The sequence below is a fragment of the Stegodyphus dumicola genome, chromosome 5, assembly GCF_044657685.1.
Source record: "Stegodyphus dumicola isolate Sdum_Otavi_A_Nest chromosome 5, ASM4465768v1".
Taxonomy (NCBI): Eukaryota; Metazoa; Arthropoda; class Arachnida; order Araneae; family Eresidae; genus Stegodyphus; species Stegodyphus dumicola.
In genome coordinates, this window is record NC_140772.1 from 224,495,110 (window position 1) to 224,521,191 (window position 26,082).

The following is a 26,082-nucleotide window of genomic DNA, read 5'->3' on the forward strand; positions in this document are numbered from 1 at the left end:
TGTATATTTAAGTCTTTAAATATCAAAATAACTAGAATGGTGATCTACTCTACAGTGACTGTGTTGTATTAGTGACTATTGGACTTTGGAAGTAAGGAATCCTGTTGTGTAAACTATGAGAAAATGTGGATAACAAATGTCAAGAGTGCCAGTGAATTAATGTACACCAGTAAGAATTAGGGCTTTGGAGTCGGTAGGGAAAAAGACTCAGACTTCCTCATATATATATGTAAACATATACAAATGGGTTACAGTGTATTTTTTTTTTAATATAGCCATAGATCCAATTTGATAAACTTCAGTCTGAGAAGAGTCTTTCCACACTAACTTGAATAGGAGGAAGGGCTGTTACTGTTAGGGCTACTTTTAATTTTTCAGGATATATTTTAAGTTCTTAAAGAGGTGTCTTGCAAGTGCAATCATATTTCTCTATTTCTTTTCAATATTATCGAAAAATATTTCCCAGAATCTAATTAATCTTTGGAAGATAGAGGCTCAATTGCAATGTCTGCAGTTTGACTGTCCTGATTCGAATTCTTCAATTGTTCTGAGAATAATTTCATTCTTAATGGAAGTTCATAGATGACTTTGTCTTTTTAATTTGTTCTTCATCAAAGAAAATTCAGTGTTTCGGATCTCCATATATTGAACCCAGCAAGATCTCTTGTCTAGCAAACTAGTTTCTCTTTTCTTCATTGAAGAAATGATTCCTTCTGCAATAAACCCTCCATTTCAGAAAGAACAAACTTCACTTTCTTCCATTCTCGCCTCCTGTCAATTCTTCAGATTGCAGCCTTTTTGTGGCTATATACGGTATAGAAAGAAGAGTTTCCAATTCTGCAAGATCATTCCAACCTTTCTGTTAGTGAAACATTAGGGTTATCTACGTATCCTAAAAAAGTTCTTAATTCTAAAAACTTATTTATCATCAAATATGTACTTCCATATCGCACTACTTGATCAATAACTGCTCCTTTTCCTGCTTGCTTTCTAAGAATGGTATCAATTTTAGGAGTTCTTGCTACTTACCTAAATTTATCAGCGAGATTTGTAACTAAATGAATCAGTTTAATCATTAATGGCAAATATCACATCCATCCTCCCTTATATTTATTTATTAATAGGAAATAATTTATTTCAATAAAATAGAAAATAACTTTATTAATGTATACAGTCCATAAATAAAAATAACTCAGCTTCTCATTAATTTTTTCAATTCATTTTAAATTCAAACTGTCCATCGAAAACTGGAGTCGACCTGTTTTTAGAGACTCCAGCTCAGGCTCCTTTTACCCCAAAATTTGCCCAACTCCACAGCTCTGGTAAGAATACACCAGTAAGAAACTTCTCCATTTCTTCTCTTAGGTAGAAAACTATTTAGTTCTTTGTTCTTTTTCAACTAAACCATGCAAGTGAAAATTCAGTCTTGAGAGCTTGTCAAGCAATGGGTGGAGTGGATCTTCAAGATTAAATATGGCAAATTATTTTGAATGAACAAAAATGTTAACAGAAAGGATTTCTATTGCTGCTTAGTAGGTGCATGATGCAATTATTTTTTTTAATAGCTAGTGGTTTTGCTTGGGACGATGTCTGATGCTGCTCAACCTTATCCTGCACACATCTCTAACAATAGCAGATTTTTGAAATTAGGAATTCACCTGCCCAAACTTTTTCATTTGATATGTTTATTTTCACATGTGAATATTCTGATCCAAATTGCAGAAAAGAAGATGTCTGAGAAATGAAAAACTGCTTACTGATACAATGAAAAATATTTATTATATTATATATAATTAATAAATGTATAAAACAAAGCAACTTCTATATACGAACTTTATACAATGTTAAGGATGGTGCAAAATACAAGTTACAGCTATTTTTAACAATAAAAGTGAACCATAAGATTTTTAATCTGACCAGCCACTTATTTGTCTAAACTTTGCCTCATATTTTTTATATCAATAATTGTTACTTTTTTTTAAGATTGTATAGATGTAAAATAGAATCTCAATTAAGACTAAACTTCAGATCTACAAGATAGACATGGTATAGCCATACAATGTGTTATACTGAATGATTTTTAACAAATATAAAAATAAGAAATATTAAAAATTCATGTAATAAAATTACTGACCTTACTAAATACTTTGCAACATTTAAAATCCATACTGCTACTTGCTTTTATTACTGAATCATAATTTTGTTCATATTAATATGATAAGTAATAAGTTTAAATAATATTAAATGTACAGAACAGACTTTAAACATCATATTTCTCAATTATAGAATATGACACATTTTAAAAAGTTTTTATACATTAATGGATATTTTTGTTGCTTCACAAAATGAAAATTCATCGAACCTAACTTTATCAAACAAAAATGCTTATATAATCCTCAGCTCAGAATTTGTTATTATATCAAATCTAAAAACAATATCAATTATACACAGCAAATCATAAATTATATTTGACTTGTCATGTTAAACAATATGCAAATAGCTTAGAATCATATATGAAATGTTTATATGTACCAGTCAGAATCTCACTTTTAATTCATAAATTTTAATAAATATGTTAAAAAAGTAAAGAACATAAATTTAAGTAAATACATGAGAGCACCTATACTAAAACTAAGTATAATTTTTGGTTATTCGGAGAAAACAGTAAGTCATATTGCTTAAGTAGCCTTTATATGTAGTTTGAAATTCATGAAAAAGTTTTTAAAAGGGTTCAATCAGACTTCCACAAAAAATTACATAGCATAGTTAAAATATGCAATATTTTAAGCTCTTGTACATAAGAAATTTGATATAGTACTATAAATATCTACAGCAAGCTACACGGTAAAAACATTTATCTTACAAAAAAAAAAAAAAAAATTTGCACAAATATACAGAGTGGGGAGATAAAATCCATTGCAGGTTATGTATTTCATCAGGTATTCAGCATCAATTTACTATTTGTATACACTTTACATTCAAAACATGTTTCAAAATTACTTGTCAGCTACAGAAAAATATAAATGAAAAATTTATCTGTAGATAAAATATTTCCAATTCTTTGTGATATCAGTAATATTTTAATAAATAATATAAAACATATCTATTAAAATATGCAATGTTTATCAAATTTCCATAAATTTTACTTTTTTATGACTAGATACTTTAATAAATTAATAATCAATATAACTAGATACTTTGTTCAGATATTCTTTATTTGAAATCTGCATAGATTTTCTTTTTACTAATAGTAGTAAGACAACAAGCAATTTACTCACTTACCAGCAGTTGTTGAAAGACATCTAACCATCATTTTACATAATTAAGAAGATCACATATAATAGAAATATACAGAAATGAATATCTCTCACTTCAAATCTTGAATATTTTGTAAATATTAATACAAAACACAAATATTTAAATCAAACATAGAACATATTTCTTTTATAACTTCCCATACTATTAATTGCTTCCCGAGCATAATCTGGTAATTTGGAAATGGAGCCGTTAGATGACGAACTGCTCTCACGCTCTTTCTGAATATGAAAATCTGCATATTTTTTGGCTCGATATGCAGCAAGATCAGCATACCTCACCGGAGCTGGAATTGATACACTTCGATTACACCTCACGTACATATAACACAGATGATAAGCTAATGTCTGCAGAGCATCTGCACTAAAATTATTAGCATCATACAACACAGTATAATGGGCTGGTTTACTTGTACCTTGGATGCCTTCATGACTATTTAAGTAAAAATCAAACAAATATGGATGAGTAATATCTCTGTCCACTGTAGTACCTGCAGGAACATTTCTTCCCTTTGAAATGCCATCCCGTGGGTTTGCTGGTTTCAGTCTTTTCTGATGTCGTTTTTGAACAATTATATATGTTATAGGAACAATGTATCCAATTACATCTTTACATGCTCTCTCAACTTCACAAACTTCATGATCACGCACTGCTTCAAACTGTCCTTCACTAACACCATCTCGAAAAAAAATAATTTTTTCTGGATATTTCCCTCTAGTATGATGGAAGAATGTTTTCAAAATACCTGCTACCATCTCTCTCACCTCTAAAATTAATTCTTGTGAAATCTTATTGCCTTCTGGATTATCTTGAACTCTGCATGCAAGTTTATATGTAGATGGGTATGCATCTAAACTTCCAACAACAGCTGCAATTGAAGGACACCCAGAACCACGTGGAGAATGGACAACATCAGCTCCAAATACTATTACAGGTTTCAAAAAAATTTCAGGTCTTTTGAATAATATGTGGTTAACACCACCAAGTTTAGCATTAATTTTCAGACAGACATTAGTTGCAATTTGGTCATTAAACCTAGGAACAACACCAGAATCCATACATTGGGTAACAAATCCTAGTTTATAATCAGCGATGAATTTTATTTCATCATAATTATGAAAATAATCATATTTTGAGAGAATAATAACAGCAAAAGAAGCTTGAGTTTTTTCAGCATCTTTAAGGGCTTTTTCAACTGTATCCCGCCTATTAAACATTCTGATATCTAGAAGCTCACCAAAATGCAGACCTACTTTTTCTCCTACTCTAAAAAATGTATTAGCAAAACGTTCCAATTCTTTAAAAGGGCAATCTGCAAAACTTAGTATTATCCATGGTTTAAGATCTTTCTTTTTCTCAAGCGAAGACTTAAAGAATTGTTTTCCTTCCATTCGCCATGTGCCTTTTTCATCAGGGAGTGACGTATCTTTATTGAAGTATGCTAAAGAGGGAGGATCTAATACTCTGCCTTGAACACGCATTGGCCGAAAGTCCATTGACAAATTGAAATGTTGCATTTGTTTACCACTTTGTTCATTCACAGTATAAGCATCTTTTTCAATAGCTTTGAAACGAGCCTCTGGTGCTACTGCTGCCTGTTTAATCATTTTTGAATTAAGACTAGCACTGAGCTTGCCTAATTTTGGCTGTCCTTCTACAACTTCACAGTTCTCAAAAGGAATATAAGTTTGATTGTTAGTAGATCTCATGTATAAGCAAGGTAAAAATGGATATCTTAATTTTCCATATTTGGTTTGGAAATAGCTAGCAATAGACATTTTTGCACCATCAACTGAAAGCTGCAATTCTTGGGCACTTACTTTAGAAATGCCCTGAATATGATATTTCCTGGGATATGACAAATGAGTTACAGTTACACGTACCCCCTTTAAGGCACTTTCTGCTTTCTTTATTTCATAAGGTTTCATGGCATCTCCATGTGTAATATCACGCTTTAGTACTTCATTAATATACTCAATAACAGGTCCAGCCTTATGAAATGCTTTTGCTGCAAGATTTAGAACTAAAGCTGGTCCTTTTTCTGTAAGATGAACACTTTGATTATATCCCATCCAAATTTCAGTTCCTTCTCCTAAAGCAACTTTATCTATCTGAGTCAGGAAGAAAAAAGAGCGACCCACTTGAATCTGCGTACTTTGAGGCTCTCGGTGGTTCATTATAGCATTGAATGCCATTAGAACTTCTTCCACACTTTCAGAATGCCCTTCATATAATTTTTTCAGAGATGTAACATCAATAATATTGGATCCATTTAATTTCTTTACAGGTTTCACAATTACTTCATACTGACGAGTTTTGCCCTCCACTCTTAATCCAACAACTGTTGTCCTTTGTGTATCAAATGGGAAAGGATGTGAAGTAAAAATATTTTTTACACCATCATATACAGGACTGTATTTGCTTAGATTCATGGATTTTACAAGCTCATCAAAAACTTCTTTGCGCTTTATCTTTCCTATACTTCTGCTCTGCTGAAGTTCTAATCGAGAGATCCCAGAAATTGCAGCTTCAGCAGCAGTAAGTTCTTTCCCTTTCATATGGCGGCCATACTTTTTAATTTGATCAAGTGAATTTACTTCAATATCATAATGATAGATATATTGAGCTTTGCTTCGCAAAGCAAAAAAGTTTGTGACTAAACTGATATCTCTTCCAAGAGTGCCATAACCAGGTCTCTTAGCAAATTTAGAAAATTTTGTCAATTCCTTTGAAGAATAATGCTGTGCAACTTCTGTTCCTTTCGCAACTCCTCCACTTGTGAGTTTTTCAGTTTGAAAATTCTGAACATCCTTTTCACATTTTTTTCTGCCTAGTAAAAAAAGTATGAAATGAATTTAATATTTAACAAAATAGAATAAAATAATAAAAAACACTGAATGCAGTTATATTTGTTTTTAGGTAACATAATAGTTTTCAAAATATAGATCCTTTATTACGTGTATTAACAATTTTATCAGCTGGGTACTCTAACTGTGAACAACAACAGGTATTTAAAATGAAGTGTAATAATATTTTCCCAGTCGTTTTTGCAGTTCAGCTTATGCCAGTACTCAGATTCATAATACAGAGCAAAATAAAAAACATAATTAAAATTAATTATTATATTTTGCATAACGAAATATACATACAATATAAACATGACTACAAATCCATCTTCTTCATCCTTCTCTAAACTATAAAAAATTAAAATTTCAACTGCTTCACTTTTACGAAACAATTTAATGCACAGATTGCATCACACTTCGTACAAAATTCGATTTAGACAGGGGCATAGCTAGAGGGGGGCATCTGTCCCCTGTCGCAAAATCCAAGGGGCGCCAAACTGATGTTACGACATTTTAGAATTAAATGTTTTCCATCCTTGGCAAGCAGTAGGGGGCACGAAATCTTCAGTTGTCTCTGGGCGCTGAAAACCCTAGCTACGACTCTGGATTTAGATCTCATTCTAAACAGGCATAATAACTTTTTTATCTCTATATCGTAATGCAGTTATTTTAAATAGTAAGTTAACATATGTATGGATGACAGGATGATTAGTTGGGACAGTTGAATTAGGGTTAATCCAACAGGCATAAGCTGGCTCAAATGGCTCAGCCGAATCTTCACAAAGTGACATCTGCACATTGTCAAGATAAGTATTACACAAGTTCTACTCTAAAATTGTGTACATATGTATACTTACGTATCAACTGAGAAAAGACACCACTGTGCCAGCAATACTCAGATCCACACAAAGTCCTAACCAGAAAAGACAAAACTTTCACAATTGAAATAAATGGCCATAAATCTACTGGGTGTATAGACTGCGTAAAACCAGCCTATTTGCTTTCGAACTCTGATTTGCCTGAACTGAAATCAAACAGACTTAAAGACAATTCAACAGAATAAATCTGCTATTGAACTCTCTAGACACAGATTGTCACAAGATCAAGAACACATTCACTTCTCAAAGAAACTTGTTCCTTACATTACAATTTAAAAATGTTTTGAAATATATTTATTGTTATTTCATTTATATATATATGCATTATAACCTTGTCATATGTTGAATCTGATTTTGATCTCCACTAATTTTATATCCTAATTTTGTTATTAAGGGCTGGGGGGAATTCTTTGAAATATTTGATAATTTGACTCTATTCTTTATTACCATCAAAGGAATCGATAAGGAATACTGTGGTGATAGTGATAAGGAGCATGCCTTGTGTCCATATTTGCTGTTGATAAATATGGATAACCAAAGGAAAAGTTTTTGGAGATGTGCAGACAGAGACCGGCTGTCAAGGAGTAGGGCACGAATTCGAAGTCAGAAAATAAATATTTATTGTGTATTATGTCTGATTAAAGCTCATGATGAATCCAGTGAGAATATTTAATGTGATATGGACAACAGAGATTGGCACCCTACCACAGGTTACAGGAAAAACTTAGTGGATAAAAAACCAACTGGGACAGATATACTAATATTAAAGGCATTCTATATTTCAGTTACAATTACTATTTTGGTACTTTTCTGTTAACAGGGTGCCCATCACAAATGTGTCTCAAAGTACCAAATGAGGTAACACATCATGACTAGCTAAATTAATTATTGCATAGCTATTTATGTAATATATATATATTCAATGTGGAGAATGACCAATCTGGGAAATTCTCTTAGGAATTTTTTATGTGAAAATAAATCATTGTTCATGGGAAGAACAATAGTTGTTTTCTCTATGTACATAGTGATATGCTTTCCTTTAAAAAACAAGATAATTTCAGAAACTCGGCATCATGCTTGTTAAACATTATACATACTATATATATAATAGTAATTCCATTCATAACAGTTTTATATATCACTAGGATTGCCACCATCTATTTAGTGTCAATGTTTGCACCTTTGTTAACAGAAAAGTACTGTTTTTAATACCATTCTCTTTACTTATGTAATACACTTTTATTATCTGCTCATATCTGCTACCATAAATAAAAGTTTCTAAATGATATACACAAAAATAAAAAGCAAGAAAATATGCAATGAAGGGAAATATGCAAATAAGCAAGCTATGTACAGGAAACATATATTAGAACCATTAAAGAAATACTTATAAAACTTTTAAAAAATAACAAACGTACAAAAACTGTTCATTCTAAAACAGCAATTTATAACATACCATTCACAATAAATATTACTTTTCTGATGTTTCAAAATAAAATTGAGAAGCTAAAAATTGACATTGAATTAAAAAAAATCACTGATCCAGCTATTTAAAACAGCATCCAAACATAAAACATAGTGACTTATAAAGTACGCTAATTATGTTAGTAAAAATACTGAAAATAAAAGTACTGGCTAAAGAAGTTAGTTTCCAAACAGACATATATGTGGAATTATAAGCTACAGACATGTAATAGCTGCATTTTGTTTCTTACATATAACCAGATTTGCAAAAATAAGTCTTAGAACTCCATTGGCAAATGAGTAAATGTAGCAGTATGGCAAATTTCATACAACAGAATGAAGTGATAATTAAAGCTCACTATTTAGTGCCTGCCTCAGTGCAATGTTACACATAGACACAACAGACCAAGGAGAGAGAAAGTTATGCAACAAAGTTACAAGTAATGTACCAAGTAAAAAAAAACAAAAAAACAAAATCTGAAATGTTTCAGATTTTAAATTACGTCCAAAGGGGCGTTTTTTAACATTTTGTGTGTTACCTTTCTTTATTAAATATCATGTTACTCGCACTTAAACCATAAGATCCAGTGCAACAACAATATCGCAAAATAGTTTTAAAACGAGCATATCTTTAGAATTTCCGATACAGAGACTCACGCGCTGGAGATAAAAATGTTTTTTCTGCACAACGCTGCCATTGCTCGCTTTGAAATCCTTGAGTTTGTTAATCAAAAATTCGTCAAAGTTTTAAAAAATAGGAAATCGATCATAAAACAAATTTCAAATTTGGTCTTCCACATGCTCATATTCGTTGGAGGATTACGTTATTCAAAATTCGATGACTCTATGTACCGTTGTTTTATCACAATACGAGAAATATACATACATTTATGCAGATTTTTCATTATTTAATTTCTTCAAATATAATGCAGGACTCTAACATTTTGTGGCAACAGTTTGAAAAGTGAACTGACATTTATGAGTCCGACGCAAAATGCCAAAACGAAACTAATAGTCCTTCAGGATTCAAATCCCTTTGGACTAATAAATACAGTAATATGAAGGAAGTTTGTTGCATATGTGTGATAATAGATTCAAATGAAGCATATGCTTCATGAGGAAAAAAATTAATGATCAATAACTGTACCTTGGAAAGGTAGCAGAATAAAATTTAGACAAAATATAAACTGAAAGCAAATTTGATTACATTTATCATGAAATTCTGGCAAATAGATTTACTTTGTCTGTTGAAATGATTTAATTTAAAGCCCAGAGGATAATTTAAACTATGAAAATTCCCAAGACTGAGTTTAAGGGAAGTTATGACTGGCGAGTACATTTCATGGCTTGACAAGCACTCAGAATTCTGTATCGAACATCAAAGCCATGGCTACTTTCTTAAGAACTGCTCGAATTTCAAATGCCCTCAGCTTAAGAAAGATGCATAATTGTGACTTGAGGACAACATGATGTATTACAAAAAACTTTAATCTACTTTGATAAGCCAAATGACACTACAGTCAATCAGACAAGTTGAAAAGCAATTGTAATATGAATAGCTGAAGTAAAATGTACCATAAAGTTACTGCTAACAGAAATTAAGGCAGCATGGTTTCAATGTCCAGGTGTATTTTTAAATTGGCTACTGAGAGAGCTCCTATGGTTATCTGACTGAAAGAATGTCTTGAATATTGAAACCATTTAATGTGTCCATCAACCTACATTGTAAGGCTCATCTGTAATGTTTTTACTCTGGGAGATACTATGCTACAGAGACAGAATGTCTTGAATATTGAAACCATTTAATGTGTCCATCAACCTACATTGTAAGGCTCATCTGTAATGTTTTTACTCTGGGAGATACTATGCTACAGAGACAGTGCCAAATGAGAGGCTAAGAAAGTACACCATATCTCAGATAAATGAATAGATTGCAGCTTCAAAGAAATTAATGTCACAAAAATAGTTTCAAGCTATGTCTGTTTCCAACATGAAGCTCAGAAGAAAACTTATATATCACACATCATCTTAGAATGAAGATTACTGATGCAGCAAAATTTCAAGTAAAGAACATTATCAATAGCGGTCAGTTTTATGAAACTGAGACATTTAAATACTATAAATAATAATAATGTTTTTATCTCAGTAAACTTGCAATATTAAATATTTTTAAAGGTAGTGACAGTGAAATTTCAAGTAAAGAACATTATCAATAGCTGTCAGTTTCAAATAGACACTGATTATAGTTTTTATAAAACCTAGGCATTTAAATACAATAAATAATAATAAAGTGCTTATCTCAATAAATCACATACTTGTAATAATAACTTTAAACTCTTAAACTGCTTTAAAATTATTCATCATCTCTACATGCTTTACTTTGATTTTGGTAAAAAACTTTAAAAAGTATTGTGCATATATGATGTACAATGCATTCTTGTTTCTTTAGATTTATTACACATTTTTCAATAATTCTCATTTCAATTTTCTGAATCTCTCTTTAATAGTACTTTTACTATTTTATTTCCATATGTGTTTCTTTGTTTTTAATTTCTTCACACTTATTTCCTCATGCTTTACTTCAATACACTTTTCCTCAAAATTAGTCATACATCTTTGCCTTGAAGCTTTCAAGAATGATACCTTTCTATTAATTATAAGATTAGAAACACCTTTTACTGTTACTTAGTGCATCAACAATTACTCTGCACATAACAATCTAAAAGCTATCTACAGTCATCCTATCTAAACAACTATCTCAGTCATCCCATCTAAAACTGATTTTCATCAACTTCATTTATTTCCATGTAAATATATTAAATTTATTTTAATGACATCTCAATATATGCTTTATGGAAAATATAGCTTATTATGAGCATGTAATATAAAATTCTAACTTTAATTTGTAACAGCTTCTTGAATTTCTTTTTGAATTTGGTTATTTCCTCTCTCAATCCTAAAAACAGAAATATGCTTATGAAGTGCATGAATTTTTATAATGTGCATGCTTTCAAAATTAATCTGCCATGTGATTAATAATGTTAACGATTCCTGTTCTTACATCATGGCAAAAGTAAAACTGAAGTCTCTTATCTAACAGTAAGGAAAAATTTACAAATTCAAATTTATAACCAAACATTAGGGATAAAGTGGAAGCATAAGTTTGCTATTCTTAATCTAATATTAATACTGTTGTGTGAGTACAGATGTGTAATGGACTGAATGCACACAGAACCAATGGTAGCTTGGTAAAATTTATTTTACCAAATGAAATACTTTACCAATTTTGGAACTTTCCATAAAAATACTCGCACAGCTCTTCTAAGCATTACAGGGTACAATCAATATACTTCAATCTACAAAGAATTATTAACTAGTTATACTTCAATCTACTAAGAATGTTAAACACAGTGCAAAGCACATTTAAAAGACGAAGTTCACGTGGAGCTTTCTCAATACTCTGAACTAAACAACTGAGAACTGATGCTCTCTCTGGGCTGATATAGTTTTCTCAGACTGCTGAGAAATCTCTAATACCTTCAATTTCTTGAAATTACTAGATGGCATATATGATTGAAGTACAGGATACAGTTACAGTTACATATAGGGATCAATTACACTAGCAGTTACAGTTATACAGGGACCGGACCAAAATGTTGCTAAGTCTATTACCGTAATTTCCGGAAGAAAGGCCGCATCAGCGTAAACGCTGCACTCGAGAAAAATGGCGGGAAAAAAATTAAAATTACACAGAAACGCCGCAATACATTAAATTGCGCGTGACATCGTCGTGAGCCATATAGATGCAAAAACTCAACCTAAGTCCTGATATATGACATACCAGTTAAGAAAAATGCATGAAATGAAACCATAACTCAAAAATAAATTAAAGGTAAGAAATGTATAGCTTCTGTGCCGTTTAGAGACATTTTCAAAAATTTTTCGCTCCCTAATTAAAAACTATTCAACAAGTACTTGCACCCTAACTGATGGGATGTGTATTTGGCAGAATGCCAAGAAAAATCCATTCATGCTGAAGGGAAAATACGTCAGAGTTCGTTATTGCGAGGCAGGTAGAGTCGTGTCCGCCTTTGAAAAAAATTGCAGAAAAGGCAGGGGTGGAAAGAGAATGGGTCCTGGAAGATTCATCGAATGGCAGAGGAGAGAGACTATTCAAACTGATGAGAATGTTGATTTGAAAGGGGGAAGAATGTTATTGTTCTGAGATCTCGTTTAGGGTGAATAAGGCATGTAGGTCCATTCAAGGAAAAGAACGTAAACAAAATAACGTTCGCAAAAAGCAACTGAGTGGTCTTTTGCGTGGGAACAGCACCAATCTATGCACAATGACAAGGCCATCCAAACTATGTACAATGACCATCATAGGAAAAAATTTATTTTTAGTGCACCTAAATGCCGCATGGGTAGAAACGCCGCACCCACTGAAAATTTATGTTTTAAACACGTAAACGCCGCAGCGTTTCTTCCGGAAATTACGGTAGTCGCCAAAACCACTGCCACTTAGGTGATATCTTGCCAAACTAGAGTCATTTACCTCAGTGTTAGGTAGGGTTGCCCTTATAACCTTATTTTTCTAGCATAGCTTCACTTTTCAAGCATTTCATGCTACATTATATGAAAGTTATTGCAATTTCACATACAATTTTCCTAATATTATTTACATATATACAAAATTAGTAACAATATCATGATCTTGACACTAAACTAGTATTAATGTCATAATTTTTCCACTTCTCTGTACTGCCAATAGGACACAAACTGTCTGGCTTTTTGAAAATGTTGTTATAATATGCGAAATTTAAGTGTGTATTGCTTTATTGTATTTTATTCTATGAACAAAACCTAAAATAAATTATGTATCAAATGATCCTTACTGCATCTAAATGAAAGCCATCTCCAGCATACCACGACCAACATTACCATATTTTGCTATATTTGATTGTATAGCTACAATCAAAAAATATAATGCAAATATTGTTGTCATCTAGACCTGCGGTTCTCCACCGATATGTGTGGGGAAGGGGGAAAGAATTCTCTGTTGAGAAATTTTCATAGTTTAAGGGGGAAATGCATTCACCTTTTTATTTACCTGTTAAGTATTTAGTTTATGAATATTATATTCAAGTTTTAGTATTTATCTACATTTTCTATGCTTTTTCTTATCTAATTTTTAAATGCATCAAAAACAATCTTAAATTTAAATAAATGTATGTGTATTTTTTAGTTTTGAAGAGGAAGACGGGAAAGTGTTGCAATGATGAAAGGGGTGCAAGGATTGAGAACCACTGATCTAGACAGACTCAAAAATTTCATAATAATTTATACCATTTGCAAGAGAAGTACTGCTTGAAGCAGCTGCAAATTGTTGAGTAGAAACAGGCTTTCCTTGAATTTCTCTTTCGGGTTTTAAAGGCTCTTGAGGAAAGTTGACAGCTTGCTGTTCAGCTCTTGGGTTTTTGCCTCTTCCTCTTCCACGACCTATAGAAAATTAAGCGGAATTGTTAAAAAGAACCTTAAAACTTTTAATTTACTGTATTCACAAGGTTTAAGTGCTATCTGTCAAGTAAATAATGAAATGCTAACAAAAATTTTGCTGCTATCACACATTAATTTGTTTCAGCAAAACAATAATTTCAAACAATTTTTCTACTTGCTTTACCATTGAAAGAAAGATGATCAACTTTTTCCTTCCTTTCAAAAAAAGTTATACGTGTTTTATTTTCAACAACCAATCAGCTATCAACATTGAATCTCCCATCATTGTTTACATTTTTGTGTAAGAACTAGTTTTCCCTTTACGTAGTGTCTTCAAAATGATCTATGGTGATTGGTTGTTTTATATCGTGCAACAGACCAGAAAAATTGTATTAAAGAATTATTCTTCCAAAAGATTTTAAGTATGTGATACAACCTTAACTTTACATATTTCAACCACTGCCTGCTACCAACAACGTAGTAAGAGTTCAGTGTGCCTGTAAGAGCCCAATTTCATGAAGAGAAATATCTCTGAACAAGCATCTCTGGATGTCTTCACTAGTCCGTCTACACACAAGAAGTGTTCCTAGCACATCAAATATGTGTCCGCAGCATTTGCACTGGAAGTCGTGATCACTGCACATGACGGGATACATTGTTACTGGATGCTGCATTAAACCATGAGACCAATTATTATCAGCCAGAAGGATTGCAGCACACTCACATTTTTATTATGCCTTCATCAAAACTCTCCCATCAAAGCTCTTGAAAACACTGGAATGACAATTATGATCACAGTAACATATATAAGGAAGAATTCCTTAAAAAAAAAAAAAAAAAAAAAAAAAAAAATTCAGTGTTTTATTTTTGTTTTCATTTGATAAGGCGGTCTTCTGAATTTTAACAGTTTATTCTAAATACAGTCTCCAGAATTCAGTTCCAAATATTATAATAATCCTGCAGGGGCGTAGCTAGAGGGGGGCAAGGGGGGCATCTGTTCTCGGGCGCAGAATCCAAGGGGCGCCAAACTGATGTTACGACATTTTAGACTTAAATGTTTTCCATCCTTGGCAAGCAGTAGGGGGCGCGAAATCTTCAGTTGTCCCTGGGCACTAAAAACCCTAGCTACGACTCTGTAATCCTAGTAATTTTCCTCACAATTGCTCTAAGTATTATTTCTTGTAATACAAAGCTTAAGACATAAAAATTGATATCTGACATTATCTTACACTAATTTTATTTAACCTAAAATGATCTTATATTAATTTTAATCTTACATTTACCAAATTTCTAAATCCAAAGCTGAAGAAATGCTTTAAGACATGAAAATGGATATCTCAGATTTAGGAAATCTTACTATACTGTTTACCCAATAGCAACTGGAATAATGAAAAACTTTTAGAAAGTCATCAATGATTTTGGTAACAGAAAAATAAGTAAAATAACACTTTAGAATGTTGAAATTAAAAGTTTATTTGAAAAATAAATACAATTTTTATTTATCTTTCCATGAGCTATTTTGGCATTTGGTAAATTTTTTTCATGTGCACTGAGAAAAGCAGCAAAAGATCTGACTAACCCACTGTTTTCTACCAATTGTATTCATATTTTGGCATTTCATGTCTCTTGTGACACTTAAATAAAATACAAATATCATACTTCAGAAAAACTTCTATTTAACCATAATAAGAAAAAGAATTTCATTAACAAACTAATTCTTCATTAATCTTGCGTAAAATATCCAAATTTTGAAAGAAACAAATTATCATTAGCTATCAGTTATCATTATTTGCCATCAATAAAAAAACATTAAAATAAAGTTCTTTATTTACAAGCAATTTTTCATTTTCAAGCACAAACCAATATTTGAAAAAAATTTTTCTGTGTTTTCTTCTCTGCACACTAGCACAGGAAGATTGAATTTCCATTTTTACATTGCGAACTGTCTTTGATCTAGCCCTCCTTGAAATTTGTACATGCTTAAGTAAATTCCCCTGTATAAAATATTTTCTTTACATATCTTCAAAACTATAACATTTTTTAAATGTGTGCACAAGAAGTTGCATATAATAAGTTCAGTAAACATATGGAAATATTTCGAGTATCTAAAATAGGCTGCTTTATTAGGTACTTTCTAAATCAAATTTGTACAGAATACATAATTGTATTGCAGTCTATTTGCAATGCAATGATGAACCTTAATGTATTAAGAAAGATATATACAGGCTAGTTATAATTAAGGTGACTCTACTATCAGACCTATGTACACCAAAGCACCATTAAATTATGACCATCCCATTAATAACATGTAAGCACTCAAAACTGCCAGTATCTACAGTGGCATTGACCCCAGAAGATGCTGATAAGTAGCCTGAGGTATCTGGTACCAAGTGTTAACCAACTTGTCTTTCAATTCCCACACACTGCCATGGGGTAGCATGACAGCACGAATTTGGTTTTGCCGGCGAGACCACAAATACTCAATTGGATTAATGTCAGGTGAATTTGGAATACAAGACATGACTTAAAAGTAACAGGGTTGACCCTTATGACATAGTGCATTATCCTGCTTGTAAACACCATCCCCCACTGGAAATACTATTGTCTATGTATGAGTGACCTGGTCTTCAATGATGTTCACGTAGTGCACAGATGTCAGGGATTATTCTATGGGGAATTAATGGGTCCTAATGCAGATCATGGAAACATTGCCCACACCATAATACCCTTGCCACCAGCTTGTCTCTGTCCAACTGTGCATCCAGGAGCCATGGTTTTGTTTAGAAATTGTTGTATTAGTACATGCCCATTGATGTGATGGACCAGAAACTGTGATTCCTTGGACCATGCAGCTTTCTTCCATTCTTCTAACATCCAATTCCGATGTTTCTTGGCCCACTGCAGACACAGCTGCTGATGACATGCTGTCAGCGCAGAGACATCCTTCGGTCTCCGGCTGAGTAGGCCCATATGCAGCAATGTACACTGCACAATGTGTTGAGAAACACTGTCTGGGTCGCTACTGTTGTAGCTAATGCCAATGATTAAGTATTTCAGAGTGCCTTTGGTTCTAATAGGAAAATTACATAAATTACATAATAGGAAAATTACATAAATTATATAAATAGTTAGTTAGACGCAAGCTAGAGGGAGCCACATTAGCTTGAGAAAGTTTAGGCATAAAAATTTTTTTTTGCATTAAAAATTTTATATTTTTCTTATGACATGGATAAAAGACAAAAGGAAAAAGCAGAGGAAAGATTTTAGAAATTAAGAGGCTCATTGGCATATGGCGCTAAATCAGAATGTAGTAAAGTTTGTGAAAATGTTAGGAAATATCCAAGGCAGAAATTAATTCTGAGGGCATGATGTGATTTTTAAAGGAACAGATTGATAACAGTGCGAAGAAAGCCACTTTTAGTGAGGAATAGCAATTTTTGAAGACAGAGACATATGCATTCACGGCACGGGAAGAGGAAAACAGAAGAGGCGGGATTGTGTTTACGGCTTTCAGCAGGAGGATAGATGCCGTAGTCTCGGCCCATGGCTCTTGGTCATTTTTGTGAACTTGGAATATCAGGATCGTGGACAGGAAGCTGTTGAAGTGCACGGTTATCAATCTGTTCAATTTTGAGGAACAAATTTTGACCAAGTGTTTTAATAATCAATTGGTTTAATGTTAAGGTCCGAGTGAATCATATCTGTACGGACGTAACAGGCTGCACTAAGGACTAACCGTAAGATTTTACTTTGAAAGGCTTGTAATTTTTTTATGCAAGTCTTTGCAGCAGTACCCCAAACGATACATGCGCACATAAAATTTGATCGAATAACTGAAGTATAGAGAACAGCTTTGTTTCTAATAGACAGATGGCTCTTTCGAGTTAATAGGGGGTAAAGTTGGGACCTGACGCTCTTCGCTTTATTGAGAGTATTCTCAATGTGAAGAGTAGTTTTGAATCAACTGTTGTAGCTCTTCGGTCATGGCGTACAATGCATAGTAATTTCTGCTATTCTCTGGAATCAATGCGCCATTGACGACACACTGCTGGCACCGTTGACTAGTCGTTTCACCATCCATACACCCCTTTCAATATGTGCTCACAACAACTGCATGTGAACAGCCCATTAAATCATTTCTGATATTGATGTTCCCAGTCGTTGAGCCATAATCATTTGACCTTTATCGAAGTCTGATAAACCAGCTGCTTTTCTCATTATGTCGCTAATTGCGCAATGTTTGGAAAGGATCGAATCTTAATGCTCCATGAATATCACCAGAGCACGATGTGTCTGGATCGATGACACATATTGCCATAAGAAACATAACATAAATGAAGTCATGATAAGTAGGACCTGGGAGGGAGTAGCAGTGAGTGGGTGCAAAGGGGTGCCAAGAGGATCATAAAATGACCGACATCACAAATAAGCAAGGGCAGGAGTGTGTATGAAAAGCAAGTGTAGCAAATTATTACTGGCAATGGTTTAAAGCAAGAAAATATCCTCATAGTGTAAAAGAATACTATGGAAAACAAGTACAATAAATGTTAAAAAAAAATGCAAAAACAATATGGAAGGAAAATATGAAAAATGACTAGGTGATAGGAAACAAGTACAATAAGAGACAAAACAAATGCAAAAACAATATAGAAGGAAAATATGAAAAATGACTAGGTGATAAGAAGAACAGTCTTTTTGTGGTGTGTGACAAGTGGCCTTAGATCATAATCCTCTTCCAAGTATTTTATAGTTAAAGAGATTAAATGAGTTTAAGTATTGACAGTGTTTATTGAACAATTAATTTCAGGAGATCAGTTTTTTGTAGCAAAGGTCCATGCAGGTGAAGCATAATCTAAAAATGGTCTGATAATGGAGGTGTAAACAAGATGTTTTTTTCTAAAGATCCATACTTGAGTGTGTTCCAACAATGGAAATTAGACTATTGATAACTCTATTTGCTTTGTTTCTAATCTTGTTAATATGATCATTGCATTTCAATTTAGAATTAAAAGTTAAACCCAAATAATTGGCAATCTTGACTAAAGGAACAGTTTCTTAGAACACTGTAAGCTGACGCTTAAGGTTTGGAAAGACAATGCAGAGCAGCTTTATAAACTTCAACATCAGCCGCACATGCACAGTGGATTTGTTCCGGGGCGAACCCACTGTCATAGATGGAGAGTGGTCATAATGTAATGGTTCTTCAGTGTATAGTGCATTATGGTATGTATTTCAGTGAAACTTGATATATATATACAGATCACGAGAAAAAGAAAACTGCTATAAAAAATAAGATACTCTGGCATTATCGCAAACACTTTGGCACAATTGGACGATTTTTTTAAAGGGGGGAGGACAGTAATTTCAAACTGTTATTTCATATCTACATGTTATTAGGTACATATTTGAATTTTAGTTCAATATTTATCCCAGAAAACAAAATTAAAAAAATTATCTACAAATGGATCACCCCGCATGTAATTGTTTCAGTCTACCACAGTCTTAACCGGGCATTTCTTACTCTTCCACGCAAAATTTAACACTCATTAATTCTTTAATCTAGTACTGTATAAATCTGATTATAGTAAATAGCAGACAACTGTATATAAATTTGTAGTAATAGCAGTATATAACTCTGACTGCTGTAGTAAATAGCAGACAATAGTTAACTATTCTAAAACCAATTACTGCTTCTAATGCCGACATGTTCATTACGTTTTCACGCCACATTTCCAAAAAGGTTGTTAGTGAAAATACACCATCATCAAATGTGAATGCAAACATTCCTGCATCTGTGGCAAAATATATTCCTGCAAAAATTTCACAGAACATTTTTCGTTTGCAGACAAATTCCACAACCGCATATTATTTCAAAATTCAGTTCAATTTTCAAAACATCGCAATCTGCCTTACAGCTTCTAATATAACCAACACACCATGTACAAAAATGGAGATGTTGCTCATTCAAACTTATAGTTATAATAGCTCGAGTTTTGACCACCAACTGTAAAGCATACAGGTTGAACACAGAATAAGAAACTTAATCCCACCATTTGCTGACTGTACATTTCATTTGTATCAATCACATATTCAAAGCACATGACAGCAAGTTCAACAAAGCAGGAAGGGATTTCTTGAAGAATTGGAGCAATGTTATGCAAGCATTCAGTTCAGGCAGAGTCAATGCAATTCCTCAACATATATAATCCTTTCAGGAATCCACATAACCAGAAGTCACACAGATTCAAAGTCCCGAGAAAAAAGAGACAAACATTTCAAAAAAATTTCTTGAAAGTAATCATATCCAAAATGAGCACAAAACTTCACTTGTTGACTAATATGGGATATTGCACTATCTTGTATGAAGACAATCGTTTCTAAACATTCTGTCTTTTGTACGGCTGGAATAATTTGTTGCTGAAAAAGTTAACAGTAATAGGCACTTAATGATGCTACATCTTTTATATTCATACACAGCACTGCCATCTTACGAACCCATATGCGATGGTTCTGAATATTTATTCACTGCCCTGTTTCAAGTAAAATGCATTTCGTCTGACCACAAAATGTTCAAAGGTTCTGCAATGCCAATGACTATTCTCATTAAAAACTAGTCAGCAAAATCAGTGTACTGATGCGAGTATTGAGGGTGCAGTTTTTGTTCCATGTGGATTTCATATAAATACCACTTTAAAAAACAAAAGAGTACAGATCTTTTGTACAATAGACAAAAGAATAAATAAATCTTGTGATACCACCTGTCAAATATCAGGAAAATAAAACTCTCCAAAGCAACTGTGACTTATACAGTTTCATCAGATATCCAATTCTTTCCTATTTCTGGCATACCTAAAACTGCCCAGGTTCTTCAAATTTAGAAGTCTGGGTTAATCTTTGGATTATGGTAACTTGGCGATTTTTTGGTGAAAATTTGGCGACCAACCCTGCTACAGCAACCTGCTAGTTTTTCTTTTAAATTTTGTTTTCACGAAGTAAAGGCATTTTTTTTCACTCAAAATTTTTTTCCAACAATCTGCTAGCCGAATTACGCTTATGCTAGAACTTTTATGGAACAAAAGTGCTTAATCATGATGAAGATTAGGTGCGAAATTGGGAGAAAGTGCAGAATCGCCCACTGCTTGCTGTGTTTTTAAGAACTGCACATACATGGTATCATCGATATACACGTCGACCTATTTTCACTTAAAAAAACATCCCAGGATTGCACAAAAATGGCATTGCGCACACTCTTGACTTTATCCATGTACACTGCTAAAGTCCTAGCTAGTAACCTTTATTGCCTTACCAAAATGTCGCCAAACTACCTGTTACCATATTCCAAAGATTAGCCAAAGTCTCTTATGGATTTATGCAAGTTACAAAAGCTTAGGCCCCCCTCATTTTCTTAGGATTCTGCTTCCCTCCAAAAAAAAAAACATTGTCCCACATCACATATAAAAAAATTGTCACATATCCTTTATAAAGGGCCCATATCTCAAATAGCTGGGGTATCATCAAGCATAAATCTGGTCCTGTCAGTAATTATCTTTCTTAAAATCATTTTTCCAATACTAGCCTTAGAAATATCAATATTCTACCAATGCAGCTAAATTAGTGCTGCAATTCTGATAAAACTACTTAGCCAGTCCAAACTTTTGTTGGAAAGCGAAAACAAGAGTGAATATTTAGCTGATTTTGACGCAAATGAAACATATCATGATAAATATATCAGTTTAAGAACAAAAGTAGGAAATAAATGGTGCATTCCACTCCTGTAATTACACCTGGAACTTTAGAAAATTTTCATGAAGAGGAAATTTAAACTACCAAAGTTGGAGCTTCAAAAATTCAATGGGGAGACCCGAAATTGGTTAGAATTTTGGGGACAATTTAAGAAGGTCGACAAAGATGTAAATATAGATAACAATGAAAAATTTCAACACCTATTGCAGGCAATGGTCGTTGGATCCCCAGCGAGACAGCTCATTAGATAGTTATCCTCCCTCAAGTGCGAATTATGAAGAAGCGGTTGATCTTTACAATATGGTAACTGGTAGTTTGGCGACATTTTGGAGGCGATAAAGGTTACTACCTGGGACTTTGGCAATAATGTAGCAGTACTCAGTTCCGATTACGCATTATTTTGCGTGAGGGAAATGAGAGATCATGGGATATGTCATGTGATATTAATGGACGAATTACGGTTCTTTAATCGGAAAAGGGGGGAAATCGGGAAAAAAACTGAAAATTTTATATTTAGCTTTATTCTGTGTTGTGTGAAACAGTGTTTGTTAATTTTTGGATCCCATGGCCCTAACTAAAGTGAATTCAAAATGGGTATTTAGGCATTGTGATAAAGAGAAGTTTGCTTTTTATTTTGCAGAGGAAGTATGGAGGAAAAATTCGCAGAAAAAATCTTTCAATAATTTTATTGAATGAATTAGAAAAGTGTATCCGCCACATAATCAAGACTCTGAAGAAGATTAGGTAAGTTAGTATTTTTAATTATTTGAGGATATTATTTTTATGCATTGTTCTAAATGTAAGGTGGAAAGGAATTCGGTATTATTGGGAAAATTGTTATTAGCAATGATTTAGTTTAAAGTAATTAGGATTGTAAGGTAATTTTTATTAATTTAATGTATGTGCTCATTTATATTTTAAGTAGTGTTTTTGAATTTAATTATATTTTAATGAAATGATAGTTATTTTGTGAATTTTATGTTTGTAGGAATTTGGTATACATTTTAGTTGAAGTAAACGTGCATGGAAATAATTTAAATATCTGACACTAAGTATTTGTAATGGTTGCGGTATGAATTCGTTGGTGACATTTATAATATAATAGATGATTTAGAGGTAAAAGTTTTTGGATATTTTATTTATTTTATATGTGGAAATGTTCATATTTGGAAAGCGTAAATACTTTTTCGCGATCAGGTAATTTCATATATGTTCTTTTTACCGGGTTTAAAGATTGAGAAAATTGTCATGCATTTTCGTGAAATTTTTCTAATTTATGAGAAAAAACCAGTGTACATGGATATAATGAAGAGTGTGCGCAATGCCATTTTTGTGCAATTCTGGGATGTTTTTTTAAGTAAAAATAAGTCGACGTGTACATGGTTTAGTGATATTTTAATTAAATGATAGTTATTTTGTGAATTTTATGTTTGTAGGAATTTGGTATACGTTTAAGTTGAAGTAAACGTGCATGGAAATAATTTAAATATTTGATACTAAGTATTTGTAATGCTTGCGGTATGAATTCGTTGGTGACGTGTATAATGTAATAGATGATTTAGAGGTAAAAGTTTTTGGATATTTTATTTATTTTATATGTGGAAATGTTCATATTTGTAAAGGGTAAATGCTTTTTCGCGATCAGGTAATTTCATATATGTTCATTTTACCGGGTTTAAAGATTCAGAAAATTGTCATGTATTTTCGTGAAATTTTTCTAATTTATGAGAAAAAAGCAATGTACATGGATATAGTGAAGAGTGTACGCAATGCCATTTTTGTGCAATTCTGGGATGTTTTTTTAAGTAAAAATAAGTCGGCGTGTACATGGTTTATGTGTATGTGTTATTTTGAAAAACGCGTAAGGAGTATGGTATTGTGCACTTTTTCCCAATTTTGCAGTGAATATTTGTCATGATGAAGCAGTTTTGTTTGATAAAATTTCTAGCATAAGTGTAATTCGGCTAGTAGATTGTTGGAAGAAGTGTTCAGTAGATAAAAAGAACAGAAACATGTCTTTACTTCGTGAAGATAAAATGGCGGCGGGGAGAAAAAAATAGAGGGTTGCTGTAGGAGAGTTGGTTGCCAAATTTTCGCCAAAAAATCGCCAAGTTACCATAATGTAAAGATCAACCAAAGAAGCTATCAAGCAGCTAAAATCTCGATTTGCGTGTGACAAATTACTGGTAAAAACTTATGTTCATGAATTATTAAAGTTCATTTAAGTTCAAGCTGGCAAAAAAGGAAATATGACTCTATCTAAATAGTTTTATGACATTCACTACTGGTATTTTACGGAGTTCCTGTTTTGCATAACATCTTTTCTACATTTCATGGTAAGTCGTAAGAATTTGAACTGTTATTGGTACTTACGTATTATCGCAACCAGGTTGGCATGATTTGCAAGTTTGAGTAAAAAAGTATGAATAGAAAGAAAAGGTACATTTATTAATTACAGATAATTTTTAATACAGTTTTTTATATTATTTTGTTTTAAAATATAAAATAGCAATTAAACACTTCCGGTTTCGAATTTCAATAAGTTGCAGAATTATTTTTTCGGTGGAAATCTTTTGGCTATTGCTTTTAGCACTGATTGAAAACCGTCTTCGCCATTAACAGACGATTAACGCCATTTTTACAAATAAACTTTCGTCTATTTCCACAATAAGTCCTTCGCTGCCTATTTGCTTTCTTTCTTTTTCATCCATTTCAAGGGCACATATCTCCCGCATGTAATTATTCCAATTTATAACAGTTTTGTCAGCAATTCCCATCTCTTCTGCACAAAATTTAATTGAGGTTAACTCTTTACACCAACAATAAATGAAGCGCACCGCTGTCACAAATGAAATTCGGCTACCTTCAAACCAATTTCCGGTTCTCACACCCAAATGTTGATTGCACTCTTCGACGTTACATTTCCAGAAGATTTGCTTTCCAAAATACAGTTTCATTTTATGAGAATTTTTACAAGTACGTTCGTTTGGTATAATTCCATATCCCTGCAACAATTCAACAGCATATTTTTCACTCGCAGGCAGTAGCTAAAGTATTTCAGGGCATTCAATTTAACCAGTAAGAAAAATAATTTCTTTACGAAAAACTACGTATAACACGTAGGGTTGCCGTAAGTAGGGTCGCCAAATTTGGCGATTTATGTGAATTTTGGCCTGGTTGCGTTAATACGTAAGTACCCTGTTATTTTATATTTGTTTCTTTTTCCCATGGACCATATAAAGCATTTACTACCATTTCCATAAAATATGTCAACTAAAATGAGCTCTTCATAGGTTTGAATACAGTCACTTTAATTACATCCATCCTCTACATATATCATCAAGGTTACATGAGAATTTATCTTTGTTTCTACATAATATAAGCAATAAAAAATGACAGATAAGTTGCGAGTACTCATCTTGTGTTTCACACGAATACTATATTTCCAGTTTAAAGTCAACCTGCAATGTTGTAGATTTGTAAAATTGGCCAATCTTTACTGTATGGTACTCCTTATTTTTTTTTTTTTTTTTCTCTTTTAAATCAGCACGTGGTATTGGTTGCTTGTGAAATCCCTTTCATATGGACCCAGGTTTTTGGTTCTTACTATTCTTTTCAGTTGCTGTGTTTGCTTGCATGTGTGTGGTATGGTATTGGATTTTGAACTTGATATTATTTTGCTGTGGATACTATCATTTGAGTATGTCTGAGGTGGGTAAGAGGATGAATGTTGATTAACAGTGGATGAGCCAAAGCAATGAAACATTTAATTGAATTGCCTACCTGGAGGATGGAAGCTTAAACATATGTATGTTAAAAAAAAAAATATGTTAAAAAATTGACATTTCATTTATTTATTCATCTCTGTGTGTTAATTTCTGTTAAAAGGTTTGTTGTTTAATGTTTTTATGTTCAGAAATATGTAGTTCTAGTTATTTATTCCTCTCTGAGTAAAAGTATATTTTAGGGTACCCTTTGGCGAAACTTGACGATTTTTGGCGGTACATGGATACCGAGTTTGTGCAATTCTTTTATTTTGGCTTGCATAACGGCAATTTTTGCTTTAACAAGACAAAGAATTGCACAAACTCAGTATCCATGCACACATCGACCTAATTTCACTTAAAAAGAAATCCCCGAATTGCACAAAAATGGCATTGCGCACTCCCTTGACTTTAGCCATGTACACGTCAACCTATTTTCAATTAAAAAAAATCCAAAAATTGCACAAACTTGCATTGTGCACTCCCTTCACTTTGTCCATATACACATCGATATATTTTCACTTAAAAAGTCAAAGAAGCACCCAATTCTACAATACAGGCAAACAAAAAATACAT

At 32.7% G+C, this 26,082-nt stretch overlaps 1 protein-coding gene across 2 annotated transcripts in view; it reads right to left on the reverse strand.

Annotated features, from left to right (window-relative positions):
- Window positions 1–1,757: 1,757 nt before the first annotated feature.
- The window catches only part of LOC118188107 (protein argonaute-2-like), a 28,726-nt gene continuing 4,401 nt past the window's right edge, over window positions 1,758–26,082 (reverse strand). Inside the window, exons 2-3 of one of the 2 annotated variants that reach the window (XM_035358465.2) lie at window positions 13,850–14,002; window positions 1,758–6,145 (exon numbers count right to left, since the gene is read on the reverse strand). In XM_035358465.2, the coding sequence (XP_035214356.1) occupies window positions 3,423–6,145; window positions 13,850–14,002 (2,876 nt within the window). In that variant the 3' untranslated portion in view covers window positions 1,758–3,422. Of the gene's footprint in view, window positions 6,146–13,849; window positions 14,003–26,082 lie in introns of those variants that run through there. The other variant, XM_085817726.1, reaches the window with a different exon arrangement.